The sequence below is a fragment of the Onychostoma macrolepis genome, chromosome 05 (assembly GCF_012432095.1).
Source record: "Onychostoma macrolepis isolate SWU-2019 chromosome 05, ASM1243209v1, whole genome shotgun sequence".
Taxonomy (NCBI): domain Eukaryota; kingdom Metazoa; phylum Chordata; class Actinopteri; order Cypriniformes; family Cyprinidae; genus Onychostoma; species Onychostoma macrolepis.
Genome location: NC_081159.1, coordinates 14,547,270 through 14,564,615, shown reverse-complemented (window position 1 = coordinate 14,564,615; position 17,346 = coordinate 14,547,270). Strand labels below are relative to the sequence as shown.

General features: G+C 36.3%; 3 protein-coding genes and 1 long non-coding RNA gene across 6 annotated transcripts in view; 3 read left to right on the top strand and 1 right to left on the bottom strand.

Annotated features, from left to right (window-relative positions):
• Positions 1–3: 3 nt before the first annotated feature.
• LOC131540491 (annexin A3-like) lies at positions 4–3,926 on the top strand. The gene is made up of 14 exons (XM_058775412.1): positions 4–104; positions 298–329; positions 425–472; positions 849–936; positions 1,049–1,143; positions 1,229–1,342; positions 1,507–1,597; positions 1,673–1,752; positions 1,833–1,889; positions 2,270–2,363; positions 2,484–2,579; positions 2,691–2,749; positions 2,821–2,943; positions 3,202–3,926. Exons 2-14 carry the CDS (start codon positions 315–317, stop codon positions 3,259–3,261), a joined length of 1,020 nt encoding a protein of 339 aa, XP_058631395.1. The 5' UTR covers positions 4–104; positions 298–314; the 3' UTR covers positions 3,262–3,926.
• Positions 3,927–5,135: 1,209 nt separating this feature from the next.
• LOC131540490 (annexin A3-like) lies at positions 5,136–9,941 on the top strand. Its single transcript, XM_058775411.1, has 14 exons — positions 5,136–5,256; positions 5,575–5,601; positions 5,708–5,758; positions 7,469–7,556; positions 7,641–7,735; positions 7,807–7,920; positions 8,060–8,150; positions 8,228–8,307; positions 8,393–8,449; positions 8,709–8,802; positions 8,898–8,993; positions 9,076–9,134; positions 9,206–9,328; positions 9,612–9,941. Exons 2-14 carry the CDS (start codon positions 5,587–5,589, stop codon positions 9,669–9,671), a joined length of 1,023 nt encoding a protein of 340 aa, XP_058631394.1. The 5' UTR covers positions 5,136–5,256; positions 5,575–5,586; the 3' UTR covers positions 9,672–9,941.
• Positions 9,942–10,420: 479 nt separating this feature from the next.
• LOC131540212 (uncharacterized) lies at positions 10,421–11,763 on the bottom strand. The gene is made up of 3 exons (XR_009271217.1): positions 11,633–11,763; positions 11,063–11,113; positions 10,421–10,677 (listed from the first exon to the last, which is right to left on the bottom strand). It is a non-coding gene; the product is annotated as an uncharacterized LOC131540212 (long non-coding RNA).
• A 166-nt stretch (positions 11,764–11,929) lies between these two features.
• bmp2k (BMP2 inducible kinase) overlaps positions 11,930–17,346 on the top strand; it is a 37,523-nt gene continuing 32,106 nt past the window's right edge. For 2 of the 3 annotated variants that reach the window (XM_058774768.1, XM_058774766.1), the window contains exon 1: positions 11,931–12,840. In XM_058774768.1, coding sequence (XP_058630751.1) covers positions 12,696–12,840 — 145 coding nt within the window. In that variant the 5' untranslated portion in view covers positions 11,931–12,695. Of the gene's footprint in view, positions 12,841–17,346 lie in introns of all 3 variants that reach the window. The other variant, XM_058774767.1, reaches the window with a different exon arrangement.

Here is a 17,346-nt window from a genome sequence, read left to right as displayed (position 1 = left end):
CTTTTGATATCGTGACTTCATGACTCTCACGCCCTGAAAAAGCAAGCAGGTGAGAAGTTAAACAGGACAGAGGGCCACGTCGTCTGTTACTTTGTAACGCTAAGGTAAGAGCGAAGACTTAAATGTATACAAAAACCGTAGGTAGTACTAAGTTTTATAAAGTGAAAGCAAGAAAAGTAAATGTGAATGAAATAGATTCTCCTGCGTGAGTTTTGCATGGCTGTGTGACCACAAAGGTCATGCATTAGTAATCGATGAAATGAATCGAATCTGAACTGTGAATGTGTTTGTTTATAGAATCATCCCAATCAAAAATGTCAGACTTGTGGGTAAGTAAAATTTTGCAAACGTATGCACTCCCAAAATGATATTGCAGAACATTGCTGAAATAAAATTCGCTGAGATTTAATGTCTTGTATTGCAGGATGACTTGGAGAATTTTGCTCGTGCCCCCTCTTCTTTTACAGCAGCGGTAAATAATTTGTTTTAGTTCATTTTGATTGTATCATGTGTAATTTAATAAATTTACGTTTGGTCTTGAATATTTTATATTTTAAAGGTACTTTATTTACAAACCAAGAAGACTTGGATAAATGTTGTCCTAATGGAACTTACCATTAAACAGCCTATTAGTCTTTTGGCTTTTTAAACAACTGTATAAAAAAAAAAAAAGGAAATTATTCAGTTTAATCATTAACATTTCAGTTTGCTAGAGTAGCCTAAATAAAAATGTAAGAAGACTTTTGACTTAAAACCATATAGTTATTGAGACACAGTCCTTGAGACAAATTCCCAGAGTGACTATTTATTTATTTATTTATTTATTTTTACTGTTCATTCCTCTTCAGCCAGGGGAGAGAGGTACCATTAAAGCCAAAGCTAACTTCAACGTCAGTGAAGATGTTGCAGCTCTCCGAAAAGCAATTGAAGGCATAGGTACATAATTTACTATATTGTATTGTGCATGCAATATATTCACATATTTTTCATGTTGCAGTCACCTTATATATCGTATGTTCCATCAAACTACAATAATTTCACTTACCAGGTACAACCGAGAAGACACTGATAGACATACTGACTCACAGGAGCAGCAGTCAGAAACAGGCTATTTCAAAGGCATATGAAGAAACCACAAAGAAGGTAAATCTGTGTCCTCTTACTGATACTCATTTCTATGTGTGTGTTTTTGTGTTCACATGAAAACCTGGCTAATTTGTTTGTCTAGATTCTTGTTAATGACCTAAAAGGCGACACCGAGGGCAGCTTAGAGGACCTGCTTGTTGCTCTCGCAATACCGCCTGCAGTTAATGATGCTAAATGGCTAAATAAAGCAATCAAAGTAAGTTATGTTTCCTAATTTTCCCTTGTGGAAAAATGTTACTCCCTGGACAGTGTTCTGAGTCAAACTTCAGTGATTTATGTGAGCATTTTGAATGTTTTGTACCAATGTGAGGCAGATTTTTCTTTCTTTGTGTATCATGACATTCATGGATTGTTTTTCAGGGGGCAGGAACGGACACCGACATCCTGATAGAAATACTTGCCTCGCGGACAAATAAACAGATCAAGGAGCTGTCTGCCGCATATGCTGAGGGTAAAAATGAGGAATCTGTTGTAACAAAATATGAAAGTTACAAAAATGTATAATTGCCTTCCCTTTTCCCAATAGAAACAAAGAAAACGCTGATGCAGAAGCTAAAGACAGAAGTTTCTGGGGATTTTGGCAAAGCCGTGCTTCTGCTTGCTGAGGTGATTAAATGCTAATGTATAGCAGTTTATTGTAATAAAGGCAGCTCTGGAAATTAATGACGTTTCTCTCTCATTGTAAGGGTGCAAGGGATGAAAGCACCAATGTGAATGCAGACAAGGCTAGAGAGGATGCAAAGGTATAGAAAACTCATTTCATAACTTGAGGTCCTCTTTTATATAATAACAGATCAGGATCCTTTTTCATTAGGTTTTACCAAAAATTCATTCTGTGGCATAAATGTATATGTTGTGTTTAAAAGTTTTTCATCAAAAAAGCATCAAAACGTCTCAAGACAGGCATAATATTTCACAAAATCCTCATTTAATCTTGCTAGTCACAATGAAAATGTACATAAACACCTCCTTACCTTAGTCTTTTACTATGATTTCCTTTTTATTCTAATAATTAAGTCTTACACTTGATTCATCCATTGTGGGCAGCAAGTCAAAACCAGTTCACATGAATTAAAGATGATGTTATTTATATGATTAGGTGTGTTCTCTGTTTTCTCCATAGGCCCTCTATCATGCAGGAGAAAAGAAACTGGGAACTGATGAGTCCAAGTTCATTGAGATCCTCTGTAAAAGGAGCATCCCTCACCTGAGACAAAGTACCAACTTAATCATCCAAATAAAACATCCGTAATCATCCAAATATATTTAAAATGTTTCACATAGAAACTGAAATGGCAGGTGTGTTTTGAATAATTGACATTGCTGTCCTGTTACAGCAATATTGGAATATAAAAACATCAGTGGCAAGACTTTGCAGAAGAGCATTGAGAAGGAAATATCTGGAGATCTGGAGGAACTGCTGGTTGCCATTGGTACAGTCATTTTGTATTTATACATTATAAATTCAAATACACAAAAAATCACTTGGAATTGGATGCAAAATTGACTTCTATGTTTTTAATCAAATACACCTTTTCTCCTAGTAAAGTGTGTGATGAGTACTCCTGCATACTTTGCTGAAAAACTCTACAAAAGCATGAAGGTACAGATAGAAACACATTATTGTCTGTCATTGTGTTTGTACAACACTGATGTTTATTTGTGAACCTGCAGGGAGCTGGTACAGATGAAACCACTCTGACCAGAGTAATGGTCAGCCGTGGAGAGGTTGACATGCTGGACATCAGAGCTGAATTCAAGAAGCTCTATCAGCATTCACTCTACAAGGAAATAAGTGTAAGTATTCTCCACCGATGGTATAAACACTTTAGCACAGGTTCAGGCCATCTGCCATTGTTCTTTAAAATATTGAGTCCAGTAATACATGTACATCACTTTCTGATCTTCAGGTTTATTAGTTGAATCATGCTCTTGAGATATCATAAAATCACAATGATTTCAGTCTTTGTTCTTGTATCTGATGTTGTGGTACAGTCTGTACTGATTGTCTCTGTGATTATGACTATGGGTGACTTTGCTGTTCATTTATTTCAGTCAGATGTATCTGGCAGCTACAGTGACTGCTTGAAGATGATCTGTGGAGGAGAAGACTAGCCTGATAACAAAAGAACCTCCTTGGGATATTTTATAAAATGGTTTCATTAATAGCATTTTTTCCAGCTGTCTTAGGAAATATATCACTTATATTTACATTTTACTGCAGATAAAGGTATAGAGTGAGATTTATACTGATTTATGATATTTAAAACATACTTTTTGTTTTTGTGTAAACTAAAACTGTTAAGACTTTTTGGTAGTGAATGGTGCCTCGCAGAAGCAGACATGACTTGAAAACATGAAACATTAAAATTGTGCTAATGAATCATGCATGTTAAAATTAGAAACTAAAATATGCATATTTTATGGAATTCCATCTTTTGGTTCTACATAAAGTATTCATTGTTTGTGTTTTTGTCCTTCATACATTATGTGCATCAGCAAAGTGTTTTAATCAATACAAATTTGTTGGCAATCTGGTGACTCCATTGAAATGCCAAAGGATCTGTTAATTAACACCAATCAACAAACTTTTTTTTAAAAGGGTTCTCAGCTTTTTTTTTCATTAGGCTACTAAGTCTTGAACTGTTTTTGCAAAAAGTTTTAAAAGTTTTTAAAATGCCAGGTGCTATCATTTACGATATAATAATCAACAGAATGTTTGTATTTGTACCTTTTAACAAAGAAATAAATTAATAAACATATTCCACAATGTTCTCATATTTAATGCATGATCATTTAATCTATTATTAGCTTAATTTTACTCATTTTTGTATAAAATATCTTATTCATTTCCAGAAAACCTTCCAATCCCCACCCCCTAGATGTGGATCCAACCCCGCCCCCTGGATCTTTGTTCTGTGAGGGGCTATTGGGAAAGCCTAAAACCATGTGAAAGTACTATCAGTCATTTTAGTGTGTTTTAGACAATGTTAGGCAGTAACTAGTTGTAACTTAGTTACTGTAATAATATTACTTTTTGCAGCAACTAGTAATTAATTACTAATAAGATTTCAGTAATAATATTACAGTTACATCCATAAAACAGCTTAGTTACTTAGTTACTTTTGATGCCTCAACCCCGCTGATTTAAAATCCAACAATCAAATAATTCCTAGATTTCATAATTTTCACGACTTGCACATGGATGTGATGTCCCCAGTGCAACAGGCAAGCTTGGAATATGGAAAAGCTTACGTTCAGCAGATAGAAATATTGCATTATATTGATTTTGTCATATCAGAAAATATGATCTGAACACTGTTGTGTAAGTTGTGGCTGTACTTTACTCTGGCATCCCACACACATCCCTCTGATCAGCAGCATGTGGTACATTATATTACTATAATAAAAAATATTTTTGGAAAATTAAACAGTTTCTTACAAACTTATGTGATTTGATAAAATAGGCCTACATGAGTAACGGAGAAATTACAATTAGCTTCAAGCTATGACAATTAATGAGATGAACACTTCTACTTGAATGTCACTATCAATCACTATTGAGTGTTTTTAATCACTTCTGACTGCGATCCAATGTGGATTTTGGTCAAATGATGAGGCAGAAATATGTTGTTAGTAACATTCTAGAAGAATTTAATGTGGAAAATACACAGTTACAACTTCTGTGGGGCGTGAAGAAAAAGTAATGTAACTAGTAGTGTAACTAATTACTGGTGCCAGAAAGTTATAAGTAAAGTAACAATATTACTTTTGCAAGGAGTAACTAGTAATGAGTAATATATTACATTCTTTAAGTAACTAGCCCAGTACTGGTTTTAGATGTAGGCTACTATAATATTAAAAGCTGATATGGCCTTCATAGGGGTAAAATGATCACTACAGAATATTAAGAAAATAAACTGCAATTTTCCTATTGAATCAAATGGTAAATTATAGCAGTGCGGTGGATGTTCATGAAGGGAGAGGCTCAGTAAGAATGCATGTCTTTTGTGAAAATGACACATCGTGTCGCACCCGCCCTGAGGAAGCAGGTGAGGAGAAGTTAAACCGGACGGGGGGACACGTTCAGTGTTGATTTATATCGCAAAGGTGAGTGCAAACTGAATAAACTAAATATGATATATATAAAAAACGTAGGTAGCACTTTCAGAGGCAAGTCTTGATTAACATAACTTCGCATTTGCTTTTGATATAGTAGAATCGGAGCAGATATTAAAGATTGGGAAGGCGGTAATGTGATTGTTGTAGTCTCTCAGGAGTCACTAAAAAGTTTTTGTCAGAGCTTGTTTTTCTGTTATCGCTGAGTCTTTAAAATCTGTTTATCTTTTTGTGGATATAAAGAAAGTGAGAATGAAAAACAATGTATATGGATTCTGAACTGTAAATATATGAATCTTTTATCACTAGAATTCATCAAAAATGGCAGACCTGTGGGTAAGTAAAATCTTAAAGCTACATTCAGTCATATCTGTTATTTAAGAAAAGAGTATGAATTTGAAGAGCGTTTATTATTTATTTTAACTAATTTCTTGTGTTGCAGGAAGACTTGCAAAGTGTTGCGAATGCTGCTCCTGCTTCATTCACAGCAGCGGTAAACAAACGCACACAAACACACACACATCTAAATATGTGTGTATAATCGGTTCTTATTTACAGGTGCTGGTCATATAATTAGAATATCATCAAAAAGTTGATTTATTTCACTAATTCCATTCAAAAAGTGAAACTTGTATATTATATTAATTCATTACACACAGACTGATATATTTCAAATGTTTATTTCTTTTAATTTTGATGATTAGAGCTTACAGCTCATGAAAGTCAAAAATCAGTATCTCAAAATATTAGAATATTTACATTTGAGTTTGAATAAATGACCATCCCTACAGTATAAATTCTGGGCATCTCTTGTTTTTTGAAACCACAATAATGGGGAAGACTGCTGACTTGGCAATGATCCAGAAGACGAACATTGACACCCTCCACAAAGAGGGTAAGTCACAGAAGGCCATTACTGAAAGGTGTGGCTGTTTACAGAGTGCTGTATCAAAGCATATTAAATGCAAAGTTGACTGGAAGGAAGAATTTGGGTAGGAAAAGGTGCACAAGCAAAAGGGATGACCACAAGCTTGAGAATACAGTCAAGCAAAGCCGATTCAAACACTTGTGAGAGCTTCACAAGGAGAGAACTGAAGCTGGAGTCAGTGCATCAAGAGTCACCACGCTCAGACGTCTTCAGGAAAAGGGCTACCAAGCCACTTCTGAACCAGAGACAACGTCAGAAGCATCTTACCTGGGCTGTGGTGAAAAAGAACTGGACTGTTGCTCAGTGGTCCAAAGTCCTCTTTTCAGATGAAAGTAAATTTTACATTTCATTTGGAAATCAAGGTCCCAGAGTCTGGAGGAAGAGTGGAGAGGCACAGAATCCATGTTGCTTGAAGTCCAGTGTGAAGTTTCCACAGTCAGTGATGATTTGGGCTGCCATGTCATCTGCTGGTGTTGGTCCACTGTGTTTTCTGATGTCCACAGTCAACACAGCCATCTACCAGGAAATTTTAGAGCACTTCATGCTTCCTTCTGTTGACAAGCTTTATGGAGATGCTGATTTCATTTTCCAGCAGGACTTGGCACATGCCCACACTGCCAAAGGTACCAAAAGCTGGTTCAATGACCATAGTGTTACTGTGCTTGATTGGCCAGCAAATTCACCTGACCTGAACCCCATAGAGAATCTATGGGGTATTGTCAGGAGGAAGATGAGACACCAGACCCAACAATGCAGATGAGCTGAAGGCCGCTATCAGAGCAACCTGGGCTCTCATAACACCTGAGCAGTGCCACAGACTGATCGACTCCATGCCACGCCGCATTGCTGCAGTAATTCAGGCAAAAGGAGCCCCAACTAAGTATTGAGTGCTGTACATGCTCATACTTTTCATGTTCATACTTTTCAGTTGGCCAAGATTTCTAAAAATCCTTTCTTTGTATTGGTCTTAAGTAATATTCTAATATTTTGAGATACTGATTTTTGACTTTCATGAGCTGTAAGCTCTAATCATCAAAATTAAAAGAAATAAACATTTGAAATATATCAGTCTGTGTGTAATGAATGAATATAATATACAAGTTTCACTTTTTGAATGGAATTAGTGAAATAAATCAACTTTTTGATGATATTCTAATTATATGACCAGCACCTGTAATACACTTTCGAGAGACTGGACTGTGACTAGTTGTCTCAAACTTTTAACACTTTTTTTGTAAGACTGACTGACTGACTCGCTCGCTCATTCTTCTTCAGCCAGGGGAGAGAGGTACCATTAAGGCCAATTCTAACTTCAACGTCAGTGAAGATGTTGCAGCTCTCCGTAAAGCAGTTGAAGGCATAGGTACATAATGTATCTGTAGTGTGTTACGCATGTATTATGTAAAATGTGTATTCTTTGTGTATACATGAGTTTATACTGTACCAGGTACAACCGAGAAGACACTGATAGACATACTTACTCACAGGAGCAGCAGTCAGAAACAGGCTATTTCAAAGGCATATGAAGAAACCACAAAGAGGGTAAATCTGTGTCCTCTTACTGATATTATCATATGATGAACATCTGCCTAAGTTGTTTGTCTTGACCATAGATTCTTGTAAATGACTTGAAAGGTGACACCAGGGGCAATTTTGAAAAGGTGCTTGTTGCCCTCACCAGACCGCTTGCACTCAATGATGCCAAATGGCTAATCAAAGCAATGAAAGTATGTTACATTTCCTAATTTTTCATTTTAAATTGTGAACAAATTTTAGCTATATTGAACATGAATATGAACATATTTTGCTTGTTATTTATGCATATTTTTTACCGTTTTCCTAATACATTCATGGGTTGTTTTTCAGGGGGCAGGAACGGACACCAACATCCTGATAGAAATACTTGCCTCGCGGACAAATAAACAGATCAAGGAGCTGTCTGCCGCATATGCTGAGAGTAAGATGAGGCATCTATTGTAGTAACAAAATATGAAAATTACAAAAATGTATAATTGCCTTCCCTTTGCCCAACAGAAACAAAGAAAACGCTGATACAGAACTTAAAAACAGAAGTTTCTGGGGATTTTGGCAAAGCAATCCTTCTGCTTGCTGAGGTGATAAAATACCCATGTATAGCAGATTATTGTAATAAAGGCAGCTTGGGAAGTTAATGATATTTTATTTGTCTCTCATTGTAAGGGTGCGAGGGATGAAAGCACCAATGTGAATGCAGACAAGGCTAAAGAGGATGCAAAGGTATAAAACATAATCACTTTTAATTCAACTTGTGATTTTAGGAGGATTAAGTAAAAATATATTCTGTAGTATGGAAATACAGTATATGTTGTGCTTCTCCTTATCTCAGTATTTCGCAATTTTGTCCTTTTTATTTCTAAAATTAAGCCCTTCATCTTAGACAGCAAGCCAAAACCAGTTCACCTGTATCGAAGATGATGTTATGTATATGATGTATGATTAGATGTGAGAACCTACATGTTCTCTGCTTCCTCCATAGGCCCTCTATCATGCAGGCGAGAAGAGACTGGGAACTGATGAGTCCAAGTTCATTGAGATCCTCTGTAAAAGGAGCATCCCTCACCTGAGACAAAGTACCAACATAATCATTTACATAAATATAAGTGTTTTGCACAGGAACTGAAATGGCAACTGTGTTTTAAATATAACTTGACATGTCATGTTACAGCAATATTGGAATATAAAAACATCAGTGGCAAGACTTTGCAGAAGAGCATTGAGAAGGAAATGTCTGGAAAATTGGAGGAACTGCTGGTTGCCGTTGGTAAATTTTTCATTCTGAATTCAAATACACAATAAGCATTTGGTATTTTATCTTTTTTTTAAAGACACTTTTTTTCTCCTAGTAAAGTGTGTGATGAGTACTCCTGCATACTTTGCTGAAAAACTCTACAAAAGCATGAAGGTACAGATAGAAACACATTATTGTCTGTCATTGTGTTTGTACAACACTGATGTTTATTTGTGAACCTGCAGGGAGCTGGTACAGATGAAACCACTCTGACCAGAGTAATGGTCAGCCGTGGAGAGGTTGACATGCTGGACATCAGAGCTGAATTCAAGAAGCTCTATCAGAATTCACTCTACAAGGAAATAAGTGTAAGTATTCTCCACTTTAGAACAGGTTCAGGCCATCTGCCATTGTTCTTTAAAATATGCTAGAAGCCTATTAGTACACCACTTCCTGATCCTCAGGTTTATTAGTTTAATCATGCCCTCAAGATATCATAACATTTACAAATGAGGATTTGACATAATCCATTCTTCATATCTGACAATGACCATATCTGTGTCACTATATTCCATGCAAATGAAACTCATTTTTGATGATGAGTTTTGTATTTGATGTTATGATCAGTGACGTTGCTCTTTTTTATTTCAGTCTGATGTGTCTGGCAACTACGGTGATTGCTTGAACATGATTTGTGGAGGAGAAGACTAACCCAGAAATGCTACTAATGATTTCCTGTTTGGTTATTTTGCAATGTCTGTTAAATGAATACATGTAAAAAAGCTTTTTCAGAAAATATGTAGTTTGTAGCTGGTTTACTGCAGGTAAAGGCACAGAGTAAAATTAATATTGATTCATGATTGCTGTTTAAAACATTCCCATTGTTTTGTCTAAATGACTCGATGGCAAGTAAAAACACTGCAATGTTGAAATTCTGATAAATCATGAATATTAAAAACAATAAAGAAATTACTATGAATATTCCTGCATTTCAGTTTTTGTTCTAGCGGAAAAATTATTTTAGCATATTACTTTTTTGTCCTTTGATATTATATGGATCGGCAGAGTGCTTTTACATGTTGTCTGCATGGGCAAAATAATGTAGTAAAATGATTTATACCACCTATTGGTTTCTTAATCATTGTCCCAAATGTCACTCTGTTCTTTCCATGTCTGTTTCTGCTTCTATAATTTCATTGAATTTACCTGCTGCACTTTAATTATCTCAGTATTGATGGCAGTTTGCCAGACATAAATGTCATTAAGAAAAAAAAACAACTTAATAAGGCCTTACTCTTTCCATATGGTTCCTGCTTGAACTGTTTATTCTGACCTTTACCCTTTTCATAGCACATTTTAGATTAAATTGTAGGCAGATTTTCCTGCAGATCATGTAGACCTATACCTACTTTTGGTAAATAAACAAAAAATAAAACAAGAAAGAACAAAGAGGGGAAAAATTGGACCTTGGTTATTTTAATAAATATGACAACGGAATATACTTTTAATTAGAAATATGATAATAATTATGCAAAATCACAGCTCCCAAAAGTGTTATGCAACAGCCAAAATCATAACTTCACACATTATGATAAAGATAACCAAGATATCTGAGTGTTCTTGCAATGTGCAGCGTTGAGTCATCTGCACAGGGAGCTGCTGCTGATGAAACTTTGCACAGTCAGGGGAGTTGATCTGTATTGAGGTGGAGAAGAGCCTGAGGGAACAGAAGATCCTCATTAATCCCATGTAATAATCCCAGACTCCAGTTCGTCCTCTTGTCTTTCCATCGACCTACATCTGTAGCTATTATCAGATAGCTGTCACATTTGTACAAGCATTATATACATTTAGTTTAACAGCCCTTGATGTTTTTCTTTTCTGGATATAATAATTTAAACAGGTCATGATTTGCTTGCGTATGTTCTGCAATTAGCTGAGTGCAAGTTAGTCATTTTTTATATGTTGAATTGCATATATTAATACACAGTTACGTAGCTAATACCTATACTCATTTTCTGGGATGAGAAGGCATCTGCTCATTTTGCAATGTTTGACCATTAGAGGGCAGGACATTTTCATGAACTGAATAACAGATGTACCTGAGGAGCCTCAGAGGGTCTTGTGTTGTCCACTCAGACTGGTTAACATTACTGTGTTGTAGGAAAAAAAAGGAAATCCTAATTTAAAACAGTTTTAATATAAACCGTAGGCAATTTACTATGCAGAAAATCTTGAATTGGGTTTAAAATAGGGCCTGAAACTTTGACATAAGTAAAATGAGGTCCCTAGTCTGTGTGACTTTGTTATTTTTATGTTATTATTTTTAATTATTGTTATTAAATAACCATCCAAATCAAATAGACATGTAATAAATAAATATGAATGGTAACAAGGTTGAAAATTTAGACTAAATAACATCAGTAGAGACTTGTAGTTAGAACCTCATATTTCAAATAAATTAAAGAAAAATGTTTGTGTGGTTAAAATCGATATAGTCAACACATACATACATACACATAGAATGTTACATTATTGTAATAAATATTGCTAATTAAAATGAGTTTATTCCCATTTTATTTTTTTATGTTCAATAGTTTATCCAAAAATTCTCACAAAAAACATTTGATTTATGCCTCCGGTGCTTAAAAAAAAACCATGGAAACGTGTACCGTATTCGCAGAATGTGCCAGTTGCACTTCACACTCTCAAACAATCCATTCGCATCTTTCAACGGACTAACACATTGGTTAAGATCTTTATCAAGCAAACTGCTAAACAAAACGCAGAGAGACAGTCATCCGTTTCATCCCATCAGAGAAGAGTATCTATAGGACGCATCTCGCTCACACCAATCATGACAATGGGAAGGAATCGGACAAAAACAAAGTTAGGTTGTCAGACAGGCGGATTGGGCAATAACAAACCTCCCACCAATTCTACGGCGAGTCACTGGAGTTCGAACTTTATCAGTGTGACGAGGGACTTCCAGAGCACGAGGAAGCGCTCTGCCGTTTAAAAAAACAATAACCGACGCTGCTCGCGCAACATCCGAAACGTACGGCAGCTCGGAGGATTTCTGGGTTATTTTTGTACTGATACATTTGACTATGATACACGGTGACCTGTTCAAGCAGATAGAGGAAGCCAATCAGCTAGCGAGCTGGCTAACTAAACTATCCGAAGGGGAAGTGGCAGTAGTCATCGTTTAAGAGTTTCGCTAGCGTAGCTTCCGCCTAACACACCCACTTTCTGCCTGTTTGTTGTTCACATTGGTTTCAAATAGCCTGGACTTCAACCAACTTCGGCTTTCCGCCGAACACAAAAGCATGCTTTGGCTGAACAGAGCGTTTCGCCGTTGTTAGCCAGCTAGCGAGGCGAATGGTCTCTCCAGCTCCCGTAATACAGGCTCGCTAGCCCGCCGCAACTGGAGTCGGCCTGAAAACACAGCAGCGTGGACGCTATCACTCGTGCTGTTGTCACTCATTAACGACAGAACGCTGCCCTAACGGTTTACTTCTATGCAGTTGCTTCATCGGGCTTTGGAGGAAATAAGGAAGCGTTCAGCTACACCTTTCTGCGTCCCTCGAGCACTGAAGTGCCTGGCGCATCTCGGGAGAGCAGCTCTCTCAGCATGCTGGACAAAAGAGCGGAGATGAGCAGATTGGATTTTTAAGCGTCTTTAGCGTGTTTGGAACAGTCCGTTTGGAGAAGGTGGGAACACAAGAGGCAAGAATGAAGAAGTTTTCGCGTATGCCGAAGTCAGAGAGCGGAAGTCTCGGGGGTGGGTCTGGATCTGGTACTGGAAGCAGCAACTACATCGGGAAGGTGTTTGCTGTCGGTCGATACCAAGTGACGGTGGAAGAGCTGATCGCTGAAGGTAATGGGTCCATATGTTTGGGCCACACTTAATGGTGAAGTTTATAAGAGCCATATGAGCCATATAAGAAGTTCATAGAGCCATAAGCCGTTTAGGAAGGATATATCAAGGTAAACATGCGGTTACTACAGGTTGCACCTCGCCATATACGTGCTTTGGGTTCTAACAGTAATCTTGTTCCTTGCCATAAAAAGAGGAACTAGCTTGGTGCTTGCTCTTCCCATAAATTCATAGATAGATCATGCTTCCATATAATCTGATGACATTTTATGCCTTTGTCACTGTTAATGATCAAATGGGTTTGGATCAAGAGGTGTGAACTGACCCAAATCTTTACTTCATGTTTTTCACTGCAAACCAAACTATGAGAGAAACTGATTGGTGCCTTACATCTTGTCCTTGTTGAACTTTGAGCACAAGAGTTTTAGTGAAAGCTCAGGCCCTTTTCAAACATCCAATTATTTTATTTCCCCACAATTACTACAATTACTTTTGCACAAAAATATATTGAGATAGCAAAGCTTATCACATCTTCCTTCTACAGGCCACAGTTTTTTATTTTTTATTTTAGTTACACTATGAGAGATTTGAGTAGCTTGATGTCTTGGATAATCTCTCCCGGACAGTTATAAACATATGGTGAAAATCTTAACTTTCTCAGTTGTTGCACATTTTATTTATTAGCCTTTCAGCTGATCTTTTTTTTCAGTATATTGCTGTTTATTATGTTTTAGTGTATTGTTTGCTCCGCGTCATCTAAAATGCAGTCTCACAGTTCTGTCATGTAATGTGACTGTAATACAAGTACTAGGGTGTTTGTTTCCCATGCAAATGTTATCAGTTCTGTGAGTTTGACTCAACAGCAACTTGTCAGCTCCGAACTTGCTGACTGGGCACAATTATATAATTTGCCGTAGGTGCAAAAGTTCACCCTCACAAACTAATGTTGAATTTGAGAAGTGTTTTTTTTAATTTTCTACAGGGTTTTTATTTTAATTTTAACATTGTCTCATCATTCACTTACCCTCATGTGGTTACAATGAACTTCACTTCTCTTTCTTCTGTGGAACACAACAGAAGGTTTGTTAGTATGTATTGAAGTAACCAAGTAGTTTTGGTTACCACTGACTTTCAAATACTTAGAATTTCTCAAAATATCTTATTTTACCTTTCACAGATAAAGTAAGTCATAACAAAGTTTAAAAACTACATAAAGGTGAACCTTTTTGGTTGAACTGTTCTCCAGATATTTTTTATGTATATTTTGTCATGCATAGGCATGATTTTTTTTTTGAGTACAATAAACACCTATTTTTAGCTATAGTCAACAAACCTGACAAAAGACAGACAGTTATGAAAATGTTCTGTTTTGAATGTATACTGTTAATTTGACTGTCTTAAAGGGATAGTTCACCCATTAAAAAAAGCTCTATCATTATTTACTCATCCCCATATTGTTTTAAATCTATATGACATTCTATGGAACACGACAGGAGATGTTGGGCAGAACAAATGTTATTGTATGGAAAAAGACTATGATATGCATAATTCCACAAAAGGAAGTAAATTATGACAGGATTGTAAATTGTTAAAATCATATCCACATTATCTGCCTGCTATTGGAGTAATGGATAGGTGGTTTGTGGCCCTTTTGTTGTTGTGTTTGACCAACTGTTAAAAGGTTGTTGAAACAATGCAGCACACCATTCTGTGATGGAAGTTGCTTTTTTTGTGTTTGCTCATTGAGCCTGACTGTTTGTCCCTCCTGCATGACCACAATGCTCTCTTATTATTATTCCAGTAAATTATTTCAAGCAACTCATTAGAGACAGCTGGGGAGTTGGCAGATGATGCGTTGGCATTTGGGCGGACGATTCTGGGCTACGATTCTGCCCCTATTACAGTAGCTCTCCAAGAGCCTTTCTATGTGATTGTTATATAATGAGATGATATATGAGGTAGGGGTCTGCGATAATATCGTAATTGTTGTTTTAACGATGTGCGATTTGACATTATAGAGTATTTTGCAAAAACCATTCAAAACACACCCTGAGTGCACGAATACTTTATGTGAAATCTAGACAAGTGCGCATACACATTTAGAGTACGCTCTTTCACTGCATGATTCAGTCTATTAAAATGCATTTAGAATGATCACAAATTCAAGACATGGGGGCAGAAAATGTATATATTTTTGCCACTTCATATAGTTAATCAATTTCACACGAAGAGTGCCGTTTTTCTCCATAAATTACCATGATTATAAATGTGATATTGATTTTTTTTAATTGATTTTTATTTTTTTACACTTAAATAAACAAGAAGTTAATTAAGAGACTTATGTTTTAGACACCATATTTCCTGTTTTTCCTCTATGTGGACAACAAAAATCGCCACAGCACTGTTTTGTGTCTCTGAGACACATGACAGTGTTTCATTCCTGAATGAATCAACCGTTTAAATGATTCGGTTCAATCGCAATGACTCGCTTATTAACAGTGACTTACTGCCATCTACTGGTGGTTTTAATTTCACATTTAAAGTATCTTTTATTATTTAAATAATTTCAAATATCAGTATTCAACGTTTTATCTTTTAATATATCAAAACATTATTTATGCATTTGTTATTGCAGGTTAAATGCATTCATGTCTTGTATTAAACAGTAGTGTGTAAATTCATCTAAATTCCACTTCAGATGCAGCTTCTGTTTCCTCTGGATTGCAAAGATGAATTTTGTTGATACTGATTTCATTTTTTTGGTAACAGCCCAAATGTCTTATTATTCTTATTCACTGATTTAATGTAAGAATTTGACTCAAAAGATAATGGACACTTTTAGAGAAAATGGCTTTATAAAGGTAAAAATGCCCATAAAATGTAAAAATCAGTTTAAACGTATTGGAAAAGATGAATTTCTATCAGTGTGAACTGACCACCAGACAGAATATGAAAAACTTTAGGAGTCAGCTGTCCACGGCAGTTCTTAAGGTACCAGCACAATAACACATTAGCAAAATATCGTCTGATTATCGTCATCGATTAAAATTCCTGAAAATATTGAGATAATTTTTTTTGTCAATATCGCACACCCTTAATATGAGGCCCTTGAATGAAGCCACTTTTAGTTTGATATTGTGCAGAAGTGAAATGCAGTGAAACAGCTGATTTCATCTGTTGGGACAGAATGAAGATCTTTTGTGTCTGGAAATTGCCAGAGTAATTTAGTGAGCGTTCATTGTTTTCATGCATGTTAAATGCAGAATACATCAATTTAGCTTTGTGTGGTCTCTTAACAGCGAGCCACCTGCACCTTTCTGTCAACAAGCCCTGGAAGGACTGCTTTCTTTTGTCAACAAACCTGGTCGTGACTTGATTGTTTTGCCCGGTTTCACTTCTTAAGTATGTGACTGGCAGAGTCTGCTTTGGCCTTTGATCTCATCTAAAACAATATCTGTTAGAGTCATTTGACACTAAACCGGTTCAGAGCGGTTCCTAATGTAAGGGCATTCTGCTGCACTTTTGATTGGAGCATTACTGGACTGACCTTGAATGAGTCGTGTGTGTGGAGGTGTTACCCCACTCACTGAGCATGTGCTGGGTGAATGACTGTGTTAAGAAGAGCCACTCTGATTTCCTTATCTCCCTTACTTCTCTGCTATAGGGCCTGTTTGTCCTACTGACAGTTGAGGGCGTTGGTGAAGGAGAGTTCAGCCATCTGTCAACCCAGACATTTCAGCTTTGGTTTCTTGATGTATGTTGAAACAGGCCTCTGTTGTGTTTAGTTGCTGGAAACGGTCCTTTTAGTATCATTCTTTCTGATCAGTTTAAAGCAGTCATGAAATGCATTTTAAAAATTATTTTATAATGTCACAATTTTTCTTTTTTCTACATTTCCTTGATTACTTAGGACAATGATGCATGTTAAGGGGTGTGCTGAGGGGAAATCTTGATGTCTTGATTCTCCCAAATGTAAATCCTGCCATTTTAGAGAAGTGGAAAATAATTTTTCATTATTTAAACTGGGGATTTAGTTTTGAGCATTGAAACTTGAATGTATCTTGCACAGAAGACATCAAAGTTAAAATCGATGCCTTTAAACATCAATTAGTCTTACTTTAGTGGCTGTGCAAAGATAATTTGACTTCCGTAAACAGTCGGCAACAAGAACATGTATTTTGTGACATGTAGGATACTATTTGTGCACTGTACCCAACATCCACCCTGTTATGACAGTGTTCCCATTGTGTATTTGCTTTGATTGAATACGTTAAAGTTGAGATGAAACTGAAGTAGCGACAGATCATTTATTCTGGTATTGTGACACATCTGAGGGAATCAGATTATCGAAAAATAAAAAAATGTAGAGCTATGCTTTTCCATCCACACTATCCATCGGTTGTTGATTGGTTGGAAGCAGATGTGTATGTGAGCTTACGGTTGATTATTAAAAACGTAAAAAAGGCAAGGTTTAGGCAGACTAAATTATTGGAAAAGTCCAGCATA

Excerpts from the sequence above, each read along its gene's own strand:
- LOC131540490 (XM_058775411.1), top strand. Across the intron at positions 8,151-8,227 it reads GTCTGCCGCATATGCTGAGA|AAACAAAGAAAACGCTGATA; the intron begins GTAAGATGAGGC and ends TTTGCCCAACAG. Across the intron at positions 9,135-9,205 it reads AACTCTACAAAAGCATGAAG|GGAGCTGGTACAGATGAAAC; the intron begins GTACAGATAGAA and ends GTGAACCTGCAG.
- LOC131540491 (XM_058775412.1), top strand. Across the intron at positions 2,750-2,820 it reads AACTCTACAAAAGCATGAAG|GGAGCTGGTACAGATGAAAC; the intron begins GTACAGATAGAA and ends GTGAACCTGCAG. Across the intron at positions 2,944-3,201 it reads CACTCTACAAGGAAATAAGT|TCAGATGTATCTGGCAGCTA; the intron begins GTAAGTATTCTC and ends CATTTATTTCAG.